Source organism: Bufo gargarizans, chromosome 5 (genome assembly GCF_014858855.1).
Source record: "Bufo gargarizans isolate SCDJY-AF-19 chromosome 5, ASM1485885v1, whole genome shotgun sequence".
Taxonomy (NCBI): Eukaryota; Metazoa; Chordata; class Amphibia; order Anura; family Bufonidae; genus Bufo; species Bufo gargarizans.
Window position 1 is genome coordinate 480121092 of NC_058084.1, and position 27611 is coordinate 480148702.

Consider the following 27611-nt stretch of genomic DNA (forward strand, 5'->3'; position numbering starts at 1 on the left):
TCCTCTGCAGCAGAGGTGACTCTTGGTCTTCCTTTCCTGGGGCGGTCCGCACGTGAGCCAGTTTCTTTGTAGCGCTTGATTGTTTTTGTGACTGCACTTGGGGACACTTTCAAAGTTTTCCCAATTTTTCGGACTGACCGACCTTTATTTCTGAAAGTAATGATGGCCATAATACAAATTCTAACAATCTATTCAGTAGGACTATCAGCTGTGTATCCACCTGACTTCTCCACAACGCAACTGATGGTCCCAACCCCATTTATAAGGCAAGAAATCCCACTTATTAAACCTGACAGGGCACACCTGTGAAGTGAAAACCATTTCAGGTGACTACCTCTTGAAGCTCAATGCCAAGAGTGTGCAAAGCAGTAATCAAAGCAAAAGGTGGCTACTTTGAAGAACCTAGAATATGACATATTTTCAGTTGTTTCACACTTGTTTGTTATGTATATAATTCCACATGTGTTAATTCATAGTTTTGATGCCTTCAGTGTGAATCTACAATTTTCATAGTCATTAAAATAAAGAAAACTCTTTGAATGAGAAGGTGTGTCCAAACTTTTGGTCTGTACTGTACATCTATCTATCTATATTAAAAAAAGCAGCATTACTCACCTCACTGATCCCTTATTGGGTCCTCACTTCCTGGCACGGGCTTGACACATAGGAAATGCCAGGAGAGGCCCACTCAGCCAATCAATGGCCGCAGCTATGACCCGCATCTCCTGCCGATTCCTGAGCATAAAGTCGTGACCAGGAAGCAGAGAACCAGTATGCATTAGAATGCCAGGGTTAGGAGATCAGTGAGGTGAGTAATGCTTCTTTTATTTCCTTGCATAATTCTGCCCCTTTTCTAAAATAAAAGTAAAATATCCCACCAAACAACCCCTTAAACCTACAGAGAGGTCTTTCAGGCCTAACCCTACACTTATGTAGACAAGAAAAGGCTAAAGAAAACTACTAACAATATGCAATGGCAACAATTACAATGCTAGTGTATGGGAAATAATATTGGAGAAAGGGGTGGAGCTTAGTGGAATTACATTTAGACAATGGAGTATAAGCTCCTCCCCCAACTTATTGTTTCATATGCATTAGCACTGGAGGGAGGGGGGAAAAGAATCTGCATTTCTCAAAGATCCAGGAGAGGCAACTGATTAGACACAACATCCGTCCTCTTCCAGTCATAAGAAATCAGACTAAAAACCATTCCATGCCGAATCGGGATGCACGCAAATCCCGCAGAACAGATCTGTGCAGATCTGAGGACAGGTTGTGGACTTACTAATCTGCAGCAGATTTCAGGCCTTCTCCAAACCGATGATCTAGCACAAAGCTACACTGTGGCTCATACTCCAGTCACATCCAAAGCTGCACGCACAATTTTGATGGCTGCAGATAGACTCCAACAGCTCAGTGCCGCCTGACAAACCGTCCGACAGTTTGGCTGAGCCACTGAACTCCATTCTGCCTCACAGCAAAATGCGAGCACAGCTTTGGATGTGACTGGAGCATTCACCTACATTACCTATAGTGTTATGTTCACATGGAGCTGCTCAGGTCAGACACTTCTCATACTCTACTGGCTTACCTTCCGATAGATAAGGAAACGGCAAACAAACCATCAGCTATGGCGGAGCGAGGGACTTACTTGTATATTCTTTTCACAGTCTGTCTGGTGGTGAAGCATCAGCTCGCTCTCTAGAAGGAACCTCTTGCCACATTTATCGCAAATCCTCATGCGGCTGTGGGTGACGTTCATGTGCTTTTCCAGATACCACCTATTATTAAAAACTCTAGGGCACTTCTTACATGGGAAGTGCTGCTTGTCATCAAATTTGGCCTTTTGCCCCAAAGCATCCTGTCCTTTCTTCTTCCGCCTCGCACCAGCTCCTCGGTTACGTGAACCTTTTGCACCTTTAGACAACTTGGTGGACTCGTTTTCGCTCGGCGACTTGCTCCCGTCTTCCGGGGAGTTTTCATCTTTGGCTGTCTCTGCTGAATCATCATTGTCCTTCTCCTCGTCATCCTCTTCCTCCTCTTCTTCCTCCTCGCGGGGTTCTTCTAGGTCTTCTTCTTCGCTTGGCAAGATGTCATCTTCCTCGTCCTCCAGCATGTCGAGAAAGTCCTCCTCCTCTTCCAGGCCACCTTCCTCTTCCTCGTTCTCGTCATCTCCGTCTTCTTCCGATCCCCGATCGTCCCCGTCCGATCGGTCCAGAACAGCTACTGGATCGGTCGGGCCCCCCTTCCCCTCAGTCCCTTTAGAAACATTTAGTGTCTGGTTATTTAAGTTGACCTCTACGATGATCTGCTCTCGGTTATAGGACTCTTGGGTCTCCAGGTCCTCTTCCGAGTCAGGCCCCTTCGATTTTACAGACCCGGGCCCCGCTCCTATCCTCATCTTTAAAATACTGTTTTGGTGACGCAGCGTTGGATGAATGTCCTTTAGTTACACTGTCCTCTACTCGAACAGAGTAGGGATCATTTCCCTCCCGGGCATAAATTTTTGTCGGAGGTGCGTCCACCTCCTGTTTTATCTCCCTATAGAACTGCGGCTGCATGACCGTGGTGGTATCATTTCGAGTGTCCTCCGTGTCCAAAATGTCATTAGCCATGGACAGGTTCAGTGACCTGCTGTGAATGAGCTCCTGGCACGACGTCACAATTTCGTTCATCTGTAACACGGCAGCGGCGTTTAAGACATCCTGGACGTTGCAGCCGTTGACTAACAGCTTGGAGGTGTAGATGAAGTTGAGGATCTGCTGGAAACCTCGGGACGTCAAGGCCTCCAGGGACAGTTCCACCCGTTGCAGCTGCTTGTTTTGGGTGAAGAGAGAATGGAAGAATTGGCTGTAAGCAGCGAGGACGCCCTTGTGAGCGGGGAAGGTGCTTTTCTGTTGGACCAGCACGATGTCCACATCGCAGAGGTCAGGCTGGAACAGACGCTGTTCGTTGAGTCTGTCCATTAGACAGGTGAAGTGAAGGGCGACATCTTCCACTAGAGAATACTCCGTGGAGGGGTAGTCCGTCGTCTTCTCAACTATCAACTGCGGAAAGAAGAAAAGAGAGAGGACAATGAAAAGTTATGGGTAAAATAAGACTATGAAGACCTAAAATGATCTGTCCCGATAGACGGAACCTGATGCTGGAATCACACTGGCAGTTATTCAGGCAAAAAATTTTTTTTTAACTAAAGCCAGAACTGGACCAAAAAGTAAGATTAAAAAGTTTTCAGATAATTTTTTACGAATTACCTATACTCTGAAAGGTGGGGGTCCGAAACCAGGGAACCCTACTGATCAGCTGTTTGCGAAGACACCAGTCCTCCTGTGAGTGCTGCAGCCTTCTCGCAGCGCCGTACATTGTATAGTGGTTGTGCTTTCTATTGCAGCCCAGCCCCATTTACTTCAATGGGCCTGAGCTGCGCCTAGGAAATGTGACCGCTAAACATGACATCACATGGCCTAGGCTGAGCTGCGACAAGGCCATGGGCAGCTGATCAGCTGGAGCCCCGGGTGTTGGACCCCCACAATCAGTTAAAAAGTCTCGGAAAACCCCTTTAAAAAGGGGTTGTCTCTCTTCAGCAGATGGCATTTATCATGTAGAGGAGGTTAATACAAGGCACTTACTAATGTATTGGGATTGTCCATATTGCCTCCTTTGCTGGCTAGATTCATTTTTCCATCACATTATACACTGCTCGTCTCCATGGTTACGATCACCCTGCAATCCATCAGTGGAGGTCGTGCCTGTACACTATAGGAAACAGGTGCTTTTTCCTATAGTGTGCAAGCACAAGCACCCCTGCTGTACTGCACGGTAGTCTGTAACCATGGGAACGAGTTGTGTATAATGTGATGGAAAAATTAATCCAGCCAGCAAAGGAAGCAATATGGAGAATCAGAATACATTAGTAAGTACCTCCTCTACATAATAAATGCCATTTGCTGAAGCGAGACTGATATTGCAGCGTATTTGCTAGAAATGACTAGACACTCTTGAATAGACGCACACACCTGTTCATGGATTCTGACTGGTATTTTATCATGACTCAACTGAAGGGCATAAGGACGAGCTGCAATACCACCCACAACCTACAGACGGGGATGGAGCTGTTTCAGGAAGAAAGCAGTCATATCTTTCCAACGCTGTACAACCTGTATGGTGGAAGGAAGAAGAGATGTTTGACATCTAAGGTCTACCTATCGCCCCAGGTTCACAGTCACGTCCTTTTAGGCCCCTTTCACACGGGCGAGTTTTCCGCGCGGGTGCAATGCGCGAGTTGAACGCATTGCACCCGCACTGAATCCAGACCCATTCATTTCTATGGGGCTTTGCACATGAGCGGCGATTTTCACGCATCACTTGTGCGTTGTGTGAAAATCGCAGCAAGATCTATTTTGTGCGTTTTTCACGCAACGCAGGCCCCATAGAAGTGAATTGGGCTTCGTGAAAATCGCAAGCATCCGCAAGCAAGTGCGATTTTCACGCACGGTTGCTAGGAGACGATCGGGACGGGGACCCGATCATTATTATTTTCCCTTATAACATGGTTATAAGGGAAAATAATAGCATTCTGAATACAGACTGCATAGTACAATAGCGCTGGAGGGGTTAAAATAAATAAATAATAATTTAACTCACCTTAATCCACTTGTTCGCGCAGCCCGGATTCTCTTCTGTCTTCTTCTGTGAGGAATAGGACCTTTGATGATGTCACTACGCTCATCCCATGGTCCATCACCATGGTAAAAGATCATGTGATGGACTATGATGAAAGCAGTGACATCATCAAAGGTCCTATTCCTCACAGATGAAGACAGAAGAGATGCCGGCGGCGCGAACAAGTGGATTAAGGTGAGTTAAATTATTATTTATTAACCCCTCCAGCCCTATTGTACTAGGTGTTCTATATTCAGAATGCTATTATTTTCCTTATAACCATGTTATAAGGGGAAATAATACAATCCACACAACCTTGAACCCAAACCTGAACTTCTGTGAAGAAGTTGGGGTCTGGGTACCACAGTCAGTTTTTTATCACGCGCTTGCAAAACACATTGCACCCGCGCGATAAAAACTGAACAACGAAACGCAGTCGAAACTGACTGCAATTGGGTACCTACTCGCGAGGGTTTTGCCGCAACGCATTCGTACATGGCTCGTGTGAAAGAGGTCTTATGCAAATCAGATTTTAACACCAACATAGATTGCCAGCCATGGACCAAAGGCAATCGGACAACTCGTAGTTGCCCCACCCGCCGTTTATAGACTCGATATTCAGTCTACATCAGGTAAATTATAACTCCAGTATAAACTCTGATGCGGCAACCCAGTCCAAAATGGAGAACTACACAAAAGGCTGCTCTACGAGATGCAACCCACCGACCTACAGTTCTCTATTCAGAATGCATGGGGATAAAACTGATCAGTTCTTATCCGGATTTGAGCTCCTCGCCGGAAAATAAAAACACTAGTGTGAAAGCAGCCTTAGCTGTAGTCTTTTTTTTTTTTTTTAACCAAAGTCAGGGGTGGATAGAACAGGAATGGCAACTACATCATGAGGACTTCTAGATCTCCATACTGCTGGATCCACTTCTGGCTTTAGCGTAAATAATTTGCCTCAAATACAGCACCTGAACGGCATAATAAACTGCATGTATGACCGGAGCCTTACTCTTGTCCATGGGACACGTCTAGTATAGGAGCTCTAAACTAACGGTCTATAATGTATGTGCACAGTAACTCCAGTAGGAGAATAGTGAGTGCAGCTCTGGAGTATAATACAGGATGTAACTCAGGATCAGTACAGGATAAGTAATGTATGTACACAGTGACTGCACCAGCAGAATAGTGAGTGCAGAAAAATAAAATTTCAATAATTTTAGGGTCACTTTGCAAATTTGAAGAGGAGAAATAAAGACTTTCCTTATTAGATTTTGTACGGTTTACCCCATACAAAACCAAAAATAAAAAATATTAGTAATGTTATATTTTATTTTTTATTAAACAACCCTATGACTCCTGAAAAGAAAAAGAAAAATCACAAAATTTCGCAGCCTCCTTGCACACCCCTCTGCAGGGGTCGGCTTTATTAGCCGTCTGATTTAAAGTGCGCTGCTCATGTACAGTTCACAGATTTCATTTTGCTATTAAACAAGCCATTTGCCTTTATTACCGCAGAGAACAAACCTCTCCCACCCCCCATCCTCCGACACTTCATCTCCCAGCACTGCTCTAATTAGACGCCTCGGTCAGCAGGTCACCAGTGTAAGAGAAGACCATTCATCAAAACTTACACTAGAGGACGGCAGTTCATGGAGCAGACCAGGGAGGGAGGGACAGCTCCGGAGACACAGCACAATAATTCTGCACTGGAGGGAACACAGAAACAATGCAAAGTGATGCAATGAAATTCATGACGGGATACAGAAACATCCCTAAAGGAGAAGAGAGTCCTGGGGGGACTGAATAATGGGTAGGGGTACTAGTTATGGGGCTCTCCTCTTTGGTGGCAAGGTGACATTGAGGATAATGGGAGTTACAGTCATCGCTCCAGGGAGCTGCCCGCATGTGTGCCCACCTTTCACCCTGGTCTCCTCTAATCCAGAGTGCAGAACCTATCGGACATGGCATTTCCCAGTGATTAACCAAAAAACATTGGAATTCCGCCTCAAAGGGGTGGGCCTATCGCTAGGATGTGGCATCAATGTCAGATAGAGGTGGGTCCCACCTACCTCCAGAATGGGCCACCTTCCGTTCACATCTATGGGAGCCCACACAGCTATTTTTTATAACTCCCAAAGCAACGAATGGGGAGCATGCCACATCAGCACAATGTGATCTATATCATTTCGGGGGGCCCATCTGTAGGGATAGGAGTGTGTCACTGAGGTGGGACCCACACCTATCTGACACTGATGGCATATCATAGATGGACAGACCCCTTTAAAGGTGGAGGAGATTAGCAGACTGATATATAGTTTTATGGGAAAAGATTTGGTTAAAATGGTACCGTAATTCATACAATCTAAATCTCTGCTCCAGTGACCGACAGCCTTCCCCATATAAGGCTACTTGCACACTAGCGTTCGGGCGGATCCGTTCTGAACGGATCTGCTCATAATAATGCAGACGGAGGCTCCGTTCAGAACGGATCCGTCTGCATTAAAATGGCAAAAAAAAAGCTAAGTGTGAAAATAGCCTCGGACGGATCCGTCCAGACTTTCAATGTAAAGTCAATGGGTACGGATCCGTCTGAAGATTGAGCCATATGGTGGCATCTTCAAACGGATCCGTCCCCATTGACTTACATTGTAAGTCTGGACGGATCCGCACGCCTGCGCACGGCCAGGCGGACACCCGAACGCTGCAAGCAGCGTTCAGCTGTCCGCCTGTCCGTGCGGAGGCGAGCGGAGGCTGAACGCCGCCAGACTGATGCAGTCTGAGCGGATCCGCTCCATTCAGACTGCATCAGGGCTGGACGGCTGCGTTCGGGTCCGCTCGTGAGCTCCTTCAAACGGAGCTCACGAGCGGACCAGCGAACGCTAGTGTGAAAGGAGCCTAAGCGTGCATACAGAGGTGGCTGATAAGACGGTATAAGGCAAGGTTCACATCTGCAGCAGAGGTTCTGGCAGAACGCCAGTATTCATGTCAGAAACCTGGCTCTGGCGTACATAGAGTAGTAAGGGCCCCATAGCAAGGATCAAACCGGGCCCGCACACAGGACAGAAGGGTTTCTGCCTAAACCCCTTTCAGTGACCATTAGGCCATTTTTTCTACTGCCTCATTTGCTAAAAGTTGTTTCTTTAGAGGGTAGAGTCCTGACCAAGTTTTCACTTCCAGTAGAAGAGAAGATGATCCCAACTGGGACGCCTCTTGCCATGGGCCCCACAGAAGTCGCACGGTCTGCCGCTATGGTAGTTATGCCCCTGCTCCACGGTATAGTGAATGGGAGGTCCATCTTATCTGCTCTATAACCTGCTGTTGGCAGACTGCGCACCATTTTCATGGTGAGAAGTTCTCTTTTTGAGGAAATTTAAATCTACACACCCCACAGTTCCCCCAACACCAGCCTCAGACATTGCACCCGCTCAAGTGCCACTCTGATGGTTGGGGAAGGGGGGGGGGGCACACAGGTCTTCATGTATCCTGTACTGATCTTACATTATATTCTGTATTGTACTCCAGAGCTGCACTCACTATGTACTAGGGATCGACCGATATTGATTTTTTAGGGCCGATACCGATAATTTGTGAACTTTCAGGCCGATAGCCGATAATTTATACCGATATTCTGGGAATTTTCATTTTTGGAAAAAAAAAAAAAATTCCCACAAATCTGCTGAAAATTTATGTTTATTGTTAATGTGTATTTGTTTTTTTTAAATCTTTCTTTTTCATTTATATTTTGGTGTTTTTATTATTTTTTTTGTTCCTTTTTTTTTTTTTAACTAACTTTTAGCCCCCTTAGGGACTAGAACCCTTGTCCTATTCACCCTGATAGAGATCTATCAGGGTGAATAGGAGCTCACACTGTCCCTGCTGCTCTGTGCTCTGTGCACACAGCAGCATGGAGCTTATCATGGCAGCCAGGGCTTCAATAGCGTCCTGGCTGCCATGGTAACCGATCGGAGCCCCAGCATTACACTGCTGGGGCTCCGATCGGAGGAGCAAGGGAGAGGGGATCCTGTGGAGGGGCGCACTGCGACTGGGGTGGGGGCCCTATGCGCCACCATTGCTTAATACTGGGGGGGAGGGGGGCGCACTGCGCAACCAATGCTTAATACTGGGGGGGGGGGGGGGGGCGCACTGCGCCACCAATGAAGCTTAATTTCATATACAGGAGGAGGGAGCTGGCTGCAGGATCACATAGCCGGCTCCCGACCTCTATGAGCAGTAGCTGCGATCCGCGGCACCTGAGGAGTTAACTACCGCAGATCGCAGCTACAGCTCAAAGAGGTCGGGAGCCGGCTATGTGATCCTGCAGCTCCCGCCTCCTGTATATGAATGAATGAATGATAGATTAATCTTCATTGGTGGAGCAGTGTCCATAGCTCCTCCCCTCCTCCTGTCCCCTGTCCTCTCATTGGCGGCAGCGGCAGCAGCAGCACAGGGGGAGGAGACACTGCTCCTTCTCCCCTGTGCTGCTAAGGGGAACACGGAGAGCGCTGTCAGCAGCGCGATCTGTGTTCCCCATACACTATCGGAATATCGGCAAAATAGATGCCGATACCGATAGTGTTCAAAATCCTGAATATCGGCCGATAATATCGGTAAATCCGATAATCGGTCGATCCCTACTATGTACATACATTACTTATCCTGTAATGATCCTGAGTTACATCCTGTATTATACTCCAGAGCTGCACTCACTATTCTGCTGGTAGAGTCACTGTGTACATACATTACATTACTTATCCTGTACTGATCCTGAGTTACATCCTGTATTATACTCCAGAGCTGCACTCACTATTCTGCTGGTAGAGTCACTGTGTACATACATTACATTACTTATCCTGTACTGATCCTGAGTTACATCCTGTATTATACTCCAGAGCTGCACTCACTATTCTGCTGGTAGAGTCACTGTGTACATACATTACTTATCCCAAGTTACATCCTGTATTATGGAAAGATGAGTGGGTAAGGTGCCACATTTTACAATTCTGTATTAACTCTGTCTCGGACTAAGCCGACAGTTGGTACAGAGTCAGAGATAAGCGTCTGCAGCGCATGCATCATCAGCCGGGGCCCCTGTGATAGATCTGCTGCAGGTCTACAGAGCAGGTCCAAGGTTACTCCATCTCCAGGATTAGTAAATCCGCTCCCTTGTGTTTTAAATGATCAAATTCTATGCTTGCAGTCAATAAAGGACTGAGAACAGCACCAACTTTAACAAACCCTCTCTGCTGTGTGAGCAAGGACAATAAAGCAAGCAGAGATCTTTCTGAGGAAAGGAATATTTTAGCTGACAGAAGATCTGGTGCCGAGAGATCCCCCTTTTTCTGCAGCGGTGTTTAATCAATCAGAAACATTCCTCAGCCCTGGACCGATGGGTCATTCCGCATTACTGCCTCGGCTTTATGTAACACACGGGACGCCGAAGATCGGAACGAGACACGGGAGGAACTGCACAAGAAAAGTCCATCAGTTACCTCAGACCATAACCTTATCAATGGCTCCATCGTCCTGGGCTGGGGCTGATGCTCTGTCCCACCGCCATGCTTTAGGGTACAGCTTTGATAACAGACTCTAAAGCACCCGTAGGATAAAGTGTGTAATACACTTAGGCCCCTTTCACAAGTTCCACGCATCGGACTCTCAGCACGAGTATGCAGCAGCTCCCGTCCTGACCTCCCAGCACTGCCGGGGTCGCATAGCATTATATTGATTTATGATGCTATGTAACCCTTAATGGTCTGAAATGTATTGGATAACACTGACTGTGTTATCCAAAACATTCCAGAACTGTATAGGTTACATAGCATCATAAATCAGTATAATGCTATGCAACCCCTGCAGTGCTGGGAGGTCAGGACGGGAGCTATAAGGCCAATGTGGGGAACTCGCTCGTGTGAAAGGGGCCTTATTCCGAAGCTGGGTGAATGGGTCTCTCGGGAACCCGGTCACATGAAATATCTGTCCTGCTTCAGCCGACGTCACTTCCTTTACCAGGTTTCCAGCTCGGGCTATGGACTGGACGTCACTTCCGCTGTGGACCAGGTCAGAACTAGTATCCCGGCACAAACTCCTGAATTCACCTCATGTGTGCATGCTCGTTCCGACTGCTGGGGCCATACTGATGACAAAAATTGGGGTCCCACCCCTCATCTGAAAGGAGTGTCACATCAAGCATGCGGCTGCAGCTCCTTTCGCTCTCTATGGGACTGCAAGAGATTGCCGGGCAATGTACCCCGCCACTTCTGGCTGTCCCATAGAGGGACCATTCAGGCACGGGAAGGGAATCGGACCGTCAACGATTACCTACAAAATGTTTTGACTTTTACAATCCCTTTAAGGAGGACCATACAAGGCCTGAGTGTGACAGCGGCGCCGCACTTATCCTAAATATGGTGTCGGTGGAGGGAGGATGGGCGTCAGGAACTGTTTATATTTACAGCAGTCACAAAGGGGGCTGACGGCGAACCTCTCTCCGTCATACAGGCCTCACAGAACTGGGCCTCCATAGCAACCAATCAGAGTCCAGCTTTCATTCTGTAGCCTGTGCTGGGATAATGAAACAGGGAATCTGATTGGTTGCTATGCAGTCACTTCACTTTTTGCCTGCAATGGTTTAAATCAACTTTATTATACATTGTTTTAAATGAACAACGGACAATGTGGAATTAAAGTGCCCCTTGCCCGAGTCCTTGTTGCCCATAGCAACCCATTACATTTCAGCTTTCACTGAGTTTTACAGGGGATGTCCCATGACAAACACTTATCCGCGGAGAGCTGAATGGAACGGCAGCACGCATGGGTGACCACCGCTCCATTCGACTCTGGGGAACGTGGCGGCCCTATTCTAGGGATCGGCTGGGGCCCCAGACAAACACTCATTCAGTATCCTTTTGATAGGGGATAAATGTTAGTCCTGGGACAACCCCTTTAAGGGTCTATTCGTCAGCAGTGGTCAAATCGCTGAAAAAAAGGATGACAAAACACGATTTGACTGCTCTGTGTGAACAGACCCTCACAGTGCACAGCTCTGTTAGCTTGAGGCCTACAGAATTTTGAATGCAACTCTGGATGTGACTGGAGTACAAGAAATGCACGTATTACAGACACAGACTCCATTATGTTGCGTTACATCCGTGAGGCTTTCCTGCCAACACGATATAGATACCATAGGACACAAGGATGCACTTACCTGCTGACTCCATTCTGGCCCAACAACCCACCTCATCACAATCACATCATGGCAGTACGGCTAGGCCAGGAGGGAGACAACAGGTCCTGGTTGCGTTGGCACCGCCGTGCGTAGGCCGTACACTAAACTGGGTGAAGGCTCGTTTGGCAGGCAGTCATTAACCCAAAGCTCCCCATTAACGTCCATACAACACTCTGCCAGATGTGCAATGGGGAGAGGATCATACAACGGTTAACAAAGGGTAAGACATCTTGGATTTGCATCTCATTACCCTGGACAATCTCTGCCCAATATCAAGGGGCACTCAGAAGCCCACCCTACACATAAGATCATGGTGCATGCCACCAATGTTAAAAGGAGATGTCAATTTTCCCAATTCTTTTCTGTCCCGATGCCCCTGAAATGGGAATGTTTTTTTCTGTCTACAGTACCTATGCAGACTATGTGTCTCCATGGCAACGGACTACCAACAAACTTTGGATAGTCTGATTGTGCCATCATAACCCTCCCGACCCCCAAAATCTTGTGATAACATAAAATAGCAAGACACAAAGGACACACAGAAGGCACGATCAGACTACACAGGTTTTGTGGTCTGTTACTATGGAGACGCATAGATTATATAGGTGCTGTATATACAAAACAGCTGGAAACATAATTAAAGGGGCTGTCCACTTTTTAATAAATGATGGTCAATCCTCAGGACAGGCCATCACTATCTGATCGGCGAGGGTCATACACCCAACACACCTGTCCATCAGCTGTTTGGCAAAAGTGGGACAAAGGGAAGGAACTGTAAAGGGTACCTCACTGGGCGAGTATCACACTCTGCCAATGTCCGTCACCGCTCCAGACATGTCTATTTTTGTAAATAATTGTATTCTTCATAAAATAATTCCGGAGCTTTTTTAACTCTACATTGTGCCATTCCTCCGTTACTCCTCTTGGAATCTTAGGAATAAATTGACGACTGGGCGTTACCAGCTGGAGGTGTGTCCCATCGATGGTGACACAACCCTTACGCTGGGTTCAGACCTGAGCGTTCGCGATGGAGCGCTCTGTATGCGCGATTGTACGGGCGTTTGCAATCGCGCATACAGAGACAAGCAAACGCCCATTGTCGCGCGTTCCCGCTGAAGTCTATGTACGGGAACGCGCGACAAGACGCCCCAAAGAAGCTCATGTACTTCTTGGGGCATCGGGCGTTTTACAGCGCGATCGTACGCGCTGTAAAACGCTCAGCTGAGAACTATTCCCATAGGGAATCATTGGTTCTTGCCTGTTGAGCGTTTTACAGCGCGTAGGAACGCGCTGTAAAACGCTCAGGTCTGAACCCAGCCTTAGGCCCCTTTCACACAAGGGAGTTCCACACATTGGACTCGCAGCGTGTGTCACTGTGCACCCATCCTGACCTCCCAACACTGCCGGGGTCGCATAGCATTATGTTGATTTATGATGCTATGTAACCCTCAGGAGGTCTGGAATGTATTGGATAGCATCAACATAATGCTGTCAGTGGAATACAATCCAGAACTGTAAGGCCTCTTTCAGGCGGGCGTTGCGGGAAAACGTGCGGGTGCGTTGCGGGAACATGCACAATTTTTCCGTGCGAGTGCAAAACATTGTAATGCGTTTTGCACTTCACAGAAGTTCTGGCTTGGGATCGGTGTTCTGTAGATTGTATTATTTTCCCTTATAACATGGTTATAAGGGAAAATAATAGCATTCTGAAATTAATACAGAATGCATAGTACAATAGCACTGGAGGGGTTAAAAAAAATTAATTTGAAAACAATTTTAACTCACCTTAATCCACTTGCTCGCACAGCCCGGCTTCTCTTCTGTCTGTCTTCTGTGCTGTGTGCAGGAAAAGGACCTGTGGTGACGTCAATTCGGTCATCACATGGTCCATCACATGATCTTTTACCATGGTGATGGGCCATGTGATGACCGGAGTGACGTCACCACAGGTCCTGTTCCTGCACACAGCACAGAAGACAGACAGAAGAGATGCCGACTGCGCGAGCAAGTGGATTAAGGTGAGTTAAATTATTATTATTTTAACCCCTCCAGCCCTTTTGTACTATGCATTCTGTATTCAGAATGCTATTATTTTCCCTTATGACCATGTTATAAGGGAAAATATTAATGATCGGGTCTCCATCCCGATCGTCTCCTAGCAATTGTGCGTGAAAATCGCAGCGCATCCGCACTTGCTTGCGATTTTCACGCAGCCCCATTCACTTCTATGGGGCCTGCATTGCGTGGAAAACGCACAATATAGAACATGCTGCGATTTTCACACAATGCACAAGTGATGCGTGAAAATCACTGCTCATGTGCACAGCCCCATAGAAGTGAATAGGTCCTGATTCAGTGCGGGTGCAATGCGTTCAACTCACACATAGCACCCGCGCGGAATACTCGCCCGTGTGAAAGGGGCCTAAGGGTTACATATCATCATAAATCAAGATAAAGCTATGTGGACCCCGTCACTGCAGGACAGGTGCTCTGCTGACAAACGCTGCGAGTCCAATGCTGGAAATCACTAGTGTGAAAGGGGCCTTAAACAAGGGAAACATCCAGTTGTCAATAAATGTGTACATATTTAGGAGGAATAACAGAAGAACGGCACATGGCAGAGCGCTGATATGCTGTTATGATGAATACGAGTATTTAATAGCCAGGTCACGAAAGATGACAGCTCCAGTCTTCTTAGTATATTTTCTGCATCAATTCCTCAAAGTTTAAGATCTCCGATTGCGGTCATTGAATGGGAACTTCACTGTTTACTTCCTTCAGATGAAAGACAACTTTGAGATATTCTATTTGTGCATCAATTTACAGCTCTCTGTGGCAGCCGGCAGTGTAAATAATGGGGACCTCTATCTCCGTGATGTTCAGAAATCGTATCAGATGTAACCATGGTTTTACCTATGGAGGATGGACAATAAGCGGCTGACAGACTGCTCGGGCACCGCTCATCTCAGGAAACCAATAGAATGAACCTCTTACTTTTATGTCACAGTCCACACAGCGGGGTCATCACTGCCACCATCACACAGTGCCGGGCCTGTGTCACTGTCACCCTCACCCACTGCAGAACCTTCACACAAGCCTCCAGCACAAAAGGGGTTAATACCCAGAAATGACAGGTCAACAGGAGAAACAGTCCAGATATCAGGGCACAGACTGTACCCCAAATCACAGCGGCTGCTGCAGGGTCTATGCCAGCTATGCACAAAGTGAAGCCCTCCAAAAACCACTTGCATCCCAATAGCAGGATCAGCTTGCAGCCCCCCCATATCCAGTGCACTACCCTGCAGTCGTCCCCCCATATCCAGTGCACTACCCTGCAGTCGTCCCCCCATATCCAGTGCACTACCCTGCAGTCGTCCCCCCATATCCAGTGCACTACCCTGCAGTCGTCCCCCCATATCCAGTGCACTACCCTGCAGTCGTCCCCCCATATCCAGTGCACTACCCTGCAGTCGTCCCCCCCATATCCAGTGCACTACCCTGCAGTCGCCCCCCCCATATCCAGTGCACTACCCTGCAGTCCCCCCCCCCATATCCAGTGCACTACCCTGCAGTCCCCCCCATATCCAGTGCACTACCCTGCAGTCCCCCCCATATCCAGTGCACTACCCTGCAGTCCCCCCCATATCCAGTGCACTACCCTGCAGTCCCCCCCATATCCAGTGCACTACCCTGCAGTCCCCCCCATATCCAGTGCACTACCCTGCAGTCCCGCCCCCATATCCAGTGCACTACCCTGCAGTCCCCCCCCCCATATCCAGTGCACTACCCTGCAGTCCCCCCCCCCATATCCAGTGCACTACCCTGCAGTCCCCCCCCCAAATTCAGTGCACTACCCTGCAGTCCCCCCCCCATATCCAGTGCACTACCCTGCAGTCCCCCCCTATATCCAGTGCACTACCCTGCAGTCCCCCCCCCCCATATTCAGTGCACTACCCTGCAGTCCCCCCCCCCATATTCAGTGCACTACCCTGCAGTCCCCCCCCATATCCAGTGCACTACCCTGCAGTCCCCCCCTATATCCAGTGCACTACCCTGCAGTCCCCCCCCTATATCCAGTGCACTACCCTGCAGTCCCGCCCCCATATCCAGTGCACTACCCTGCAGTCCCGCCCCCATATCCAGTGCACTACCCTGCAGTCCCGCCCCCCTTATCCAGTGCACTACCGTGCAGTCCCGCCCCCATATCCAGTGCACTACCCTGCAGTCCCGCCCCCATATCCAGTGCACTACCCTGCAGTCCCGCCCCCATATCCAGTGCACTACCCTGCAGTCCCGCCCCCATATCCAGTGCACTACCCTGCAGTCCCGCCCCCATATCCAGTGCACTACCCTGCAGTCCCGCCCCCATATCCAGTGCACTACCCTGCAGTCCCGCCCCCATATCCAGTGCACTACCCTGCAGTCCCGTCCCCATATCCAGTGCACTACCCTGCAGTCCCGCCCCCATATCCAGTGCACTACCCTGCAGTCCCGCCCCCATATCCAGTGCACTACCCTGCAGTCCCCCCCCATATCCAGTGCACTACCCTGCAGTCCCCCCCCCATCCAGTGCACTACCCTGCAGTCCCCCCCCCATATCCAGTGCACTACCCTGCAGTCCCCCCTCCATATCCAGTGCACTACCCTGCAGTCCCGCCCCCATATCCAGTGCACTACCCTGCAGTCCCGCCCCCATATCCAGTGCACTACCCTGCAGTCCCGCCCCCATATCCAGTGCACTACCCTGCAGTCCCCCCCATATCCAGTGCACTACCCTGCAGTCCCCCCCCCATATCCAGTGCACTACCCTGCAGTCCCCCCTCCATATCCAGTGCACTACCCTGCAGTCCCGCCCCCATATCCAGTGCACTACCCTGCAGTCCCGCCCCCATATCCAGTGCACTTCCCTGCAGTCCCCCCCCCCATATCCAGTGCACTACCCTGCAGTCCCCCCCCCATATCCAGTGCACTACCCTTCAGCCTCCCCCATATCCAGTGCACTACCCTTCAGATCCCCATAATTCTATGTATTCGCTAGTATCCTACGCATTACACTGCAACCCCAGAAATCCAGTGCACTCCCCCTGCAGCACCCCCCACATCCAGTGCACTCCCCCTGCAGCACCCCCCACATCCAGTGCACTCCCCCTGCAGCACCCCCCACATCCAGTGCACTCCCCCTGCAGCACCCCCACATCCAGTGCACTCCCCCTGCAGCACCCCCACATCCAGTGCACTCCCCCTGCAGCACCCCCACATCCAGTGCACTCCCCCTGCAGAACCCCCACATCCAGTGCACTCCCCCTGCAGCACCCCCACATCCAGTGCACTCCCCCTGCAGCACCCCCACATCCAGTGCACTCCCCCTGCAGCACCCCCACATCCAGTGCACTCCCCCTGCAGCACCCCCACATCCAGTGCACTCCCCCTGCAGCACCCCCACATCCAGTGCACTCCCCCTGCAGCACCCCCACATCCAGTGCACTCCCCCTGCAGCACCCCCACATCCAGTGCACTCCCCCTGTTCCCTCACACCCCAATGCTGTACCTGACACCGCCACCCTGTACCACCTCTGCAGCCCCCCCATTCCCGGAGCCTTTGCATTATTCTGCACACACCCCTGGCAGCAGCTGACATGCAGGCTGCCTGACACCAGAGCAGCAGGAGGCACATCTCCCGGTGCAGGCCGCACACAGGCTGCCGTGCTCACCTACCATTTTGCAGTGTTGTGGGCGCACAGAGAGGCGGAATGGCGCTGCTGGACTGGCTGCTCGGGGGGCTCCGTCTCCGGCCCCCCTGCTCTGCTGCTCCGGCCTCTTATTGTCCTACATGCTCTGCCGCTGCTCCGCATCCTCCGCCTGCGCCATGTTACATTCCCGGCTCTGCTGTGGGGGGTGCTGCCCGGGGCTCACACGCCATTGGCCGGCGGAGATCACGTGAGACGCAGCCCTGGACACCCCTCCCCTCCCCTATGCTTAAAGAGACAATGTGAGGGGGAGGGGCGGGACGAGAGCCAGGCGGACGGGGGCAGAATGGGGGTGACTGAGGGGGCAATAGTGACAGGAGGTGACACTGAGGGAGGAATAGTGACAGGAGGTGACACAGAGGGAGGGATAGTGACAGGAGGTGACACTGAGGGAGGAATAGTGACAGGAGGTGACACAGAGGGAGGGATAGTGACAGGAGGTGACACAGAGGGAGGGATAGTGACAGGAGGTGACACAGAGGGAGGGATAGTGACAGGAGGTGACACAGAGGGAGGGATAGTGACAGGAGGTGACACAGAGGGAGGGATAGTGACAGGAGGTGACACAGAGGGAGGGATAGTGACAGGAGGTGACACAGAGGGAGGGATAGTGACAGGAGGTGACACTGAGGGAGGGATAGTGACAGGAGGTGACACAGAGGGAGGGATAGTGACAGGAGGTGACACAGAGGGAGGGATAGTGACAGGAGGTGACACAGAGGGAGGGATAGTGACAGGAGGTGACACAGAGGGGCAATAGTGACAGGAGGTGACACAGAGGGGGGATAGTGACAGGAGGTGACACAGAGGGAGGGATAGTGACAGGAGGTGACACAGAGGGAGGGATAGTGACAGGAGGTGACACAGAGGGAGGAATAGTGACAGGAGGTGACACAGAGGGAGGGATAGTGACAGGAGGTGACACAGAGGGAGGGATAGTGACAGGAGGTGACACAGAGGGAGGGATAGTGACAGGAGGTGACACTGAGGGAGGGATAGTGACAGGAGGTGACACAGAGGGAGGGATAGTGACAGGAGGTGACACAGAGGGAGGGATAGTGACAGGAGGTGACACAGAGGGAGGGATAGTGACAGGAGGTGACACAGAGGGGCAATAGTGACAGGAGGTGACACAGAGGGGGGATAGTGACAGGAGGTGACACAGAGGGAGGGATAGTGACAGGAAGTGACACTGAGGGAGGGATAGTGACAGGAGGTGACACAGAAGGAGGGATAGTGACAGGAGGAGACACTGAGGGAGGGATAGTGACAGGAGGTGACACAGAGGGAGGGGCAGTGACAGGAGATGACACAGAGGGGCAATAGTGACAGGAGGTGACAAGGAGGGAGGAATAGTGACAGGAGGTGACACAGAGGGAGGGATAGTGACAGGAGGAGACACTGAGGGAGGGATAGTGACAGGAGGTGACACTGAGGGAGGGATAGTGATAGGAGGTGACACAGAGGGGCAATAGAGACAGGAGGTGACACAGAGGGGCAGTAGTGACACAGAGGGGTGGATAGTGACAGGAGGTGACACTGAGGGAGGGATAGTGACAGGAGGTGACACAGAGGGGGGATAGTGACAGGAGGTGACACTGAGGGAGGAATAGTGACAGGAGGTGACACAGAGGGAGGGATAGTGACAGGAGGTGACACAGAGGGAGGGATAGTGACAGGAGGTGACACAGAGGGAGGGATAGTGACAGGAGGTGACACAGAGGGGCAATAGAGACAGGAGGTGACACAGAGGGGCAGTAGTGACACAGAGGGGTGGATAGTGACAGGAGGTGACACAGAGGGAGGGATAGTGACAGGAGGTGACACAGAGGGGGTGATAGTGACAGGAGGTGACACTGAGGGGCAATAGAGACAGGAGGTGACACAGAGGAGCAATAGAGACAGGAGGTGACACAGAAGGAGGGATAGTGACAGGAGGTGACACAGAGGGAGGAATAGTGACAGGAGGTGACACTGAGGGAAGGGTAGTGACAGGAGGTGACACAGGGAGGAATAATGACAGGAGGTGACACAGGGAGGAATAATGACAGGAGGTGACACTGAGGGAGGGATAGTGACAGGAGGTGACACAGAGAGGGATAGTGACAGGAGGTAACATAGAGGGGCAATAGTGACTGGAGGTGAGAAAGTGTGACAATATTAACAAATGGGTGACAGGCAATAAGGTAAATGTGAGGGGCAATAATGACAGGAGGTGAGAGAGAGGGACAGCAATAACAGTCATTAACTGAGAGGTGCATATAGAGAGAAGTGACAATAGTGACAGGAGGTGAGACAGAGTGACAGTAATAACAAATGGATGATGGGTGATAACATACAGAGAGGGGCAACAATGACAGGAGGTGAGAGACAGGAACCATAACAGGAAGGTGACATAATAGTGAGGTTACAGAGGGGCAGTAATAACACAGGTGATATAATAGTGGGGTTATACACTCGCCTAAAGAATTATTAGGAACACCTGTTCTATTTCTCTTTAATGCGATTATCTAGTCAACCAATCACATGGCAGTTGCTTCAATGCATGTAGGGTTGTGGTCCTGGTCAAGACAATCTCCTAAACTCCAAACTGAATGTCAGAATGGGAAAGAAAGGTGGGCTACAACAGCAGAAGACCCCACCGGGTACCACTCATCTGCACTACAAATAGGAAAAAGAGGCTACAATTTGCACGAGCTCACCAAAATTGGACTGTTGAAGACTGGAAAAATGTTGCCTGGTCTGATGAGTCTCGATTTCTGTTGAGACATTCAAATGGTAGAGTCCGAATTTGGTGTAAACAGAATGAGAACATGTATCCATCATGCCTTGTTACCACTGTGCAGGCTGGTGGTGGTGGTATAATGGTGTGGGGGATGTTTTCTGGGCACACTTTAGGCCCCTTAGTGCCAATTGGCCATCGTTTAAATGCCACGGGCTACCTGAGCATTGTTTCTGACCATGTCCATCCCTTCATGACCACCATGTACCCATCCTCTGATGGCTACTTCCAGCAGGATAATGCACCATGTCACAAAGCTCGAATCATTTCAAATTGGTTTCTTGAACATGACCATGAGTTCACTGTACTAAAATGGCCCCACAGTCACCAGATCTCAACCCAATAGAGCATCTTTGGGATGTGGTGGAACGGGAGCTTCGTGCCCTGGATGTGCATCCCTCAAATCTCCATCAACTGCAAGATGCTATCCTATCAATATGGGCCGACATTTCTAAAGATGCTATCAGCACCTTGTTGAATCAATGCCACGTAGAATTAAGGCAGTTCTGAAGGCAAAAGGGGGTCCAACACCGTATTAGTATGGTGTTCCTAATAATTCTTTAGGTGAGTGTAGAGGGGCAGTAATAACACAGGAGATATACAGGTCCTTCTAAAAAAATTAGCATATTGTGATAAAGTTCATTATTTTCTGTAATGTACTGATAAACATTAGACTTTTTATATATTTTAGATTCATTAAACACCAACTGAAGTAGTTCAAGCCTTTTATTGTTTGATCATCTGAATCAACTAATTAACTCTAAACACCTGCAAAAGATTCCTGAGGCTTTTAAAAACTCCCAGCCTGGTTCATTACTCCAAACCGCAATCATGGGTAAGACTGCCGACCTGACTGCTGTCCAGAAGGCCATCATTGACACCCTCAAGCAAGAGGGTAAGACACAGAAAGAAATTTCTGAAGGAATAGGCTGTTCCCAGAGTGCTGTATCAAGGCACCTCAGTGGGAAGTCTGTGGGAAGGAAAAAGTGTGGCAGAAAACGCTGCACAACGAGAAGAGGTGACCGGACCCTGAGGAAGATTGTGGAGAAGGACCGATTCCAGACCTTGGGGACCTGCGGAAGCAGTGGACTGAGTCTGGAGTAGAAACATCCAGAGCCCCCGTGTACAGGCGTGTGCAGGAAATGGGCTACAGGTGCCGCATTCCCCAGAAACAGCGGCAGAAGCGCCCGACCTGGGCTACAGAGAATCAGCACTGGACTGTTGCATGTCATTCGGAAATCAAGGTGCCAGAGTCTGGAGGAAGACTGGGGAGAGGGAAATGCCAAAATGCCTGAAGTCCAGTGTCAAGTACCCACAGTCAGTGATGGTCTGGGGTGCCATGTCAGCTGCTGGTGTTGGTCCACTGTGTTTTATCAAGGGCAGGGTCAATGCAGCCGCTATCAGGAGATTGTGGAGCACTTCATGCTTCCATCTGCTGAAAAGCTTTATGGAGATGAAGATGTCATTTTTCAGCACGACCTGGCACCTGCTCACAGCGCCAAAACCACTGGTAACTGGTTTACTGACCATGGTCTTACTGGGCTCAATTGGCCTGCCAACTCTCCTGACCTGAACCCCATAGAGAATCTGTGGGATATTGGGAAGAGAAAGTTGAGAGACGCAAGACCCAACACTCTGGATGAGCTTAAGGCCGCTATCGAAGCCTCCTGGGCCTCCATAACACCTCAGCAGTGCCACAGGCTGATTGCCTCCATGCCACGCCGCATTGAAGCCTCCTGGGCCTCCATAACACCTCAGCAGGGCCACAGGCTGATTGCCTCCATGCCACGCCGCATTGAAGCCTCCTGGGCCTCCATAACACCTCAGCAGTGCCACAGGCTGATTGCCTCCATGCCACACAGCATTGAAGCTTCCTGGGCCTCCATAACACCTCAGCAGTGCCACAGGCTGATGGCCTCCATGCCACGCCACATTGAAGCCTCCTGGGCCTCCATAACACCTCAGCAGTGCCACAGGCTGATTGCCTCCATGCCACGCCGCATTAAAGCAGTCATTTCTGCAAAAGGATTCCCGACCAAGTATTGAGTGCATAACTGAACATAATTATTTGAAGGTTGACTTTTTTTGTATTAAAAACACTTTTCTTTTATTGGTCGGATGAAATATGCTAATTTTTTGAGATAGGAAATTTGGGTTTTCATGAGCTGTGGCCAAAATCATCAATATTAAAACAATAAAAGGCTTGAACTACTTCAGTTGTGTGTAATGAATCTAAAATATATGAAAGTCTAATGTTTATCAGTACATTACAGAAAATAATGAACTTTATCACAATGTGCTAATTTTTTTAGAAGGACCTGTAATAGTGGGGTTATAGAGGGGCAGTAATAACACAGGAGATATAATAGTGGGGTTATAGAGGGGCAGTAATAACACAGGAGATATAATAGTGGGGTTATAGAGGGGCAGTAATAACACATGAGATAATAGTGAGGTTATAGAGGGGCAGTAATAACACAGAAGATATAATAATGGGGATATAGAGGGGCATTAATAGCCCAGGTGATATAATAGTGTGGTTACAGAGGGGCAGTAATAACAAGTGATGTTATAGAGGGGCAGTAATAACACAGCGTGATATTTTGCACACTGCTCGTTTTGCAGGATCGAACGGCATTATAATGATTTATAATGCAGTGTGTCTCTGCATGACCTTACATACTGCTGTCAGTATAATTCTGTAGAAGTAAGGTTGTGCAGAGACACGCAGCATTATAAATCATTATAATGAGCAATGTCCATAATAGGAAATCGCGCTCACAGCGCAATAGAGAAAGCCTGTGAGTCCTGCTTCCCCTGCTCACTAATAGAGAAAGCCTGTGAGTCCTGCTTCCCCTGCTCACTAATAGAGAAATCCTGTGAGTCCTGCTTCCCCTGCTCACTAATAGAGAAAGCCTGTGAGTCCTGCTTCCCCTGCTCACTAATAGAGAAAGCCTGTGAGTCCTGCTTCCCCTGCTCACTAATAGAGAAAGCCTGTGAGTCCTGCTTCCCCTGCTCACTAATAGAGAAATCCTGTGAGTCCTGCTTCCCCTGCTCACTAATAGAGAAAGCCTGTGAGTCCTGCTTCCCCTGCTCACTAATAGAAAAAGCCTGTGAGTCCTGTTTCCCCCTTCTCACTAATAGAAAAAGCCTGTGAGTCCTGTTTCCCCCTGCTCACTAATAGAGAAATCCTGTGAGTCCTGTTTCCCCTGCTCACTAATAGAGAAAGCCTGTGAGTCCTGCTTCCCCTGCTCACTAATAGAGAAAGCCTGTGAGTCCTGCTTCCCCTGCTCACTAATAGAAAAAGCCTGTGAGTCCCGCTTCCCCTGCTCACTAATAGAAAAAGCCTGTGAGTCCTGTTTCCCCTGCTCACTAATAGAGAAAGCCTGTGAGTCCTGCTTCCCCTGCTCACTAATAGAGAAAGCCTGTGAGTCCTGCTTCCCCTGCTCACTAATAGAAAAAGCCTGTGAGTCCTGCTTCCCCTGCCCACTCATAGAGAAAGCCTGTAAGTCCTGCTTCCCCTGCTCACTAATAGAGAAAGCCTGTGAGTCCTGCTTCCCCTGCTCACTAATAGAGAAAGCCTGTGAGTCCTGCTTCCCCTGCTCACTAATAGAAAAAGCCTGTGAGTCCTGCTTCCCCTGCTCACTGTATAGAGAAAGCCTTTCTCTGTTAGTGAGGGGGTAATTAGGACTCACAGGCTTTGTCTATTACTGAGCAGAGAACGCAAGACTCACAGGCTTTCTTTGTAAGTGGCTGGGATTTGCAAGACACAGATTTTCAGTGAGCAGGGGAAGCAGGACTCACAGTCCTGCTTCCCCTGCTCACTGAAAATCTGTGTCTTGCAAATCCCAGCCACTTACAAAGAAAGCCTGTGAGTCTTGCGTTCTCTGCTCAGTAATAGACAAAGCCTGTGAGTCCTAATTACCCCCTCACTAACAGAGAAAGTCTGGGAGTCCTGCTTCCCCTGCTCACTAATATAAAGAGCCTGTGAGTCCTTCTTCCCCCTGCCCATTAATAGATAAAGCCTGTGAGTCCAGCTTCGCTCACCAACTGAAAGAAAACCTGAGAGTCCTTTTAATATCTATAGGACTGGGGGACATATGCAGGTGTTAAGTGGCGTGGAAAAGTCTGTGTAAGTCATCTGCGGCAATGGTCAAGAACAGGCATGCTCAACCTGCGGCCCTCCAGTTGTTGTAAAACTACAACTCCCATAATGCCCTGCTGTAGGCTGTTCAGGCATGCTGAGAGTTGTAGTTTTGCAACAGCTGTAGGGCCGCAGGTTGAGCATGCCTGGTCAAGAAGGTCCTCTCCTCCTCAGAAGAAGAACACCCAAAATTAGATAGAAAAATGATCTTCTAGAGCAGGCATGCTCAACCTGCGTCCCTCCAGCTGTTGCAAAACTACAACTCCCAGCAGGCTCGTCACATTCTCGATCTTACCACCATGCTTTACACTGCAGCTTTTTTTAGATGGGCTCTTAATAAACATAGAAATGTCAATCATTAACCCATTCATTAATGGATAACATAATGTCCTACTGATCTTCCAAAGCGGTTCCTGAAGTATTACAGAGCGCTGCCGGCCATCACATGACGTCTTCCTTCGTACTGCTCCAGTTTTTATCGCTCAGGGTGATTATTAACCTCCTGCAGAAATTGTGTGGCTGCTGCGGATTTACTGAAAATGTGGAACTTCATAATAATCACTGCTACGGTATATGATGCCAACACAGTTCTCTGCTCCAAATTCACTGTGGCATCTATGATCCAGACATCGGTTGGTCCCAAAGCTCTATGCCACCATAACTTCCACAGTTTTACAGCATTTGACTTCTTTTGCTAATGTTACATTATGTCTTATACTCTAGTCCTTCGGCACTCCAGCTGCTGTGAAACTACAACTCCCAGCATGCAAACATGCTGGGCTGCTCTTCTAACTCCCATAGAATTGAAATTAGCATTCTAGGAGTTGTTATTTCTGAACAGCTGCAGTGCCGGAGGTTGCTGATCCCTGCTCTAGTCACATCCAAAGCTGCCTTTAAAATTCTGCTGGTTTCCTGTTACCGGAGAGAATTAATCTCCTCAGCTCCCCCTGGTGGTGGCTGCAAGGGATTGTATAAGAGAAAAATGGACCTCTGACTGCTACATTATGTGGTAAAAAACATCCATTGTTTTCAGGTGGATAAAATCGACATCAGCACAAGAGCTGAGCCTCAGGAACTTCATGAAATTGATTCCATGGTGGAGGAGCTGCACACAAGTCCAAGACCAGCATGCACAATGCCAGGTGTTGGCTGGAGTGGTGCAAAGCTTGAACAGACAGACAGATTTTTGATTTGTCAAAAAGTTTCAGTTTATAGGCTTATTTCCAGCAAGTAATAGCATACATTCTGCTGCAAACACTGAGGAATTGCCACTTAAAAAAAAAAAAGTTTCCATTTACCATTTGTAATTGGTATTTTAGTGCATTATACCCATTACAGAACACATTGTATATTACTGCATGCATTCTGTGTAATGTCAACTGCAATTTACAGTAAAAAATGCATTATTACTATTGTAAATTGTCAATACCAGTGTGCAGTGTGTTTGTAGAAAGGGGAGGCATGCGGGACATTTAATTGCACCTCTGTCTTTAATTTACAGAAAGATTTTGGTGTTTTTGTTTTTCACTCCCCGCCTTTCCATAGTTCGAACCTTTTTATTTTTCCATTCACATAGCCTTATGAGGGCTTATTTTTGCGGGACAAGTTGTACTTTCTAATGGCATCATTTACGGTTGCATACCATGTAGTAGGAAGCAGGATTTTTTTTTCAAATGGGGTAGAATTGGGAAAAAACGCAATTCTGATAAAGTTTTTTTTCCACTGTACCTTATGCAGTAAAATTGACCTGTTATCTTCATTCTCCAGGTCAGTAAGGTTACAATGATACCACACATATCATTTTTCCTGCGTTTTAATACTGAAAAAAAAATTAAAACCTTTTCAGGAAATTATTTTTTTAAAACCATATTCTGACCCCTATAACTTTTTTTGTAGTTCAGTGTACAGGGCTGTGTGAGGGCTCATTTTTGGCGGGACGATCTGTTCTTTTCAGTGATACCAATTTGAAGTGTGTGCGACTTTTTGATCACTTTTTATAAAAAAAATATTGGGTAGTCGGGAAGGAATTTTTATTCCCCTAAAGTGAGGAAAATTGGCTTCTACCTCACAGGGTTTTTTTGCCTTCCTCTGGATCAACTTGCAGGATGACAGGCCGAACTGGATGGACAGATGTCTTTTTTCGGCCTTATAAACTATGTTACTATGTTAGTTCAAGTGACAAAAAATGGCAAATTGGCTGTGTTTATTTTTTTTCCGTTACGCCAGTTGCCGTATGCCATTAATATTGTATGGGCATTTTCCCACGCGGAAATGCCCATGATGTTTAAGGAAAGGGGGGTGATTTGAACTTTTAGTTAAAAAAAATATATATATATATATTTGTATTAGTTTTTTTTAAAGTCACCTTGGGTGACAATAACTGGCAATCATTAGATTGCCCATTGTCTTCATTGATGACTATATAGCCATCATTGAAGACTTCATTTGCACTATACCAATACAATGCTGCCATCTAGTGGCCTGTATTGGTATAGTCATCTAGTAGGCTCTGAAGCTTGCTTGAGGCTTCAGCCTATTAGCGCAATGTAACAGGTTCCCCGATCTCAGTCGGAAAGCGCTTGTTACCGGAGCTGAAGCGCGCAACTTTATTTGACCACAGCATTATGGCTGATCGCATACATGTGCTGTGGGTCTCTGCTATTTAAAATAGCAGAAACACGGCGGCTATGGCGCCTGCTGCACTTGCGAGCGGGTGCCATGTTTGGGGATCGGACTTCAGACGTACAGTTAGGTCCATAAATATTGGGACATGGACACAATTCTAACATGTTTGGCTCTATACACCACCACAATGGATTTGAAATGAAACGAACAAGATGTGCTTTACCTGCAGACTGTCAGCTGTAATTTGAGGGTATTTACATCCAGATCAGGTGAACGGAGCAGGAATTACAGCAGTTTGCATATGTGCCTCCCACTTGTTAAGGGGCCAAAAGTAATGGGACAGATTAATAATCATAAATCAAACTTTCACTTTTTAATACTTGGTTGCAAATCCTTTGCAGTCAATTGCAGCCTGAAGTC

At 48.5% G+C, this 27611-nt stretch overlaps 1 protein-coding gene across 1 annotated transcript in view; it reads right to left on the reverse strand.

Annotated features, from left to right (window-relative positions):
• ZBTB47 (zinc finger and BTB domain containing 47) overlaps positions 1–17793 on the reverse strand; it is a 55582-nt gene extending 37789 nt beyond the window's left edge. The window contains 3 exon segments of the mRNA XM_044294571.1: positions 1652–2356; positions 2358–3047; positions 17609–17793. Coding sequence (XP_044150506.1) covers positions 1652–2356; positions 2358–3047; positions 17609–17611 — 1398 coding nt within the window. The 5' untranslated portion in view covers positions 17612–17793.
• Between the last annotated feature and the right edge of the window lie 9818 nt (positions 17794–27611).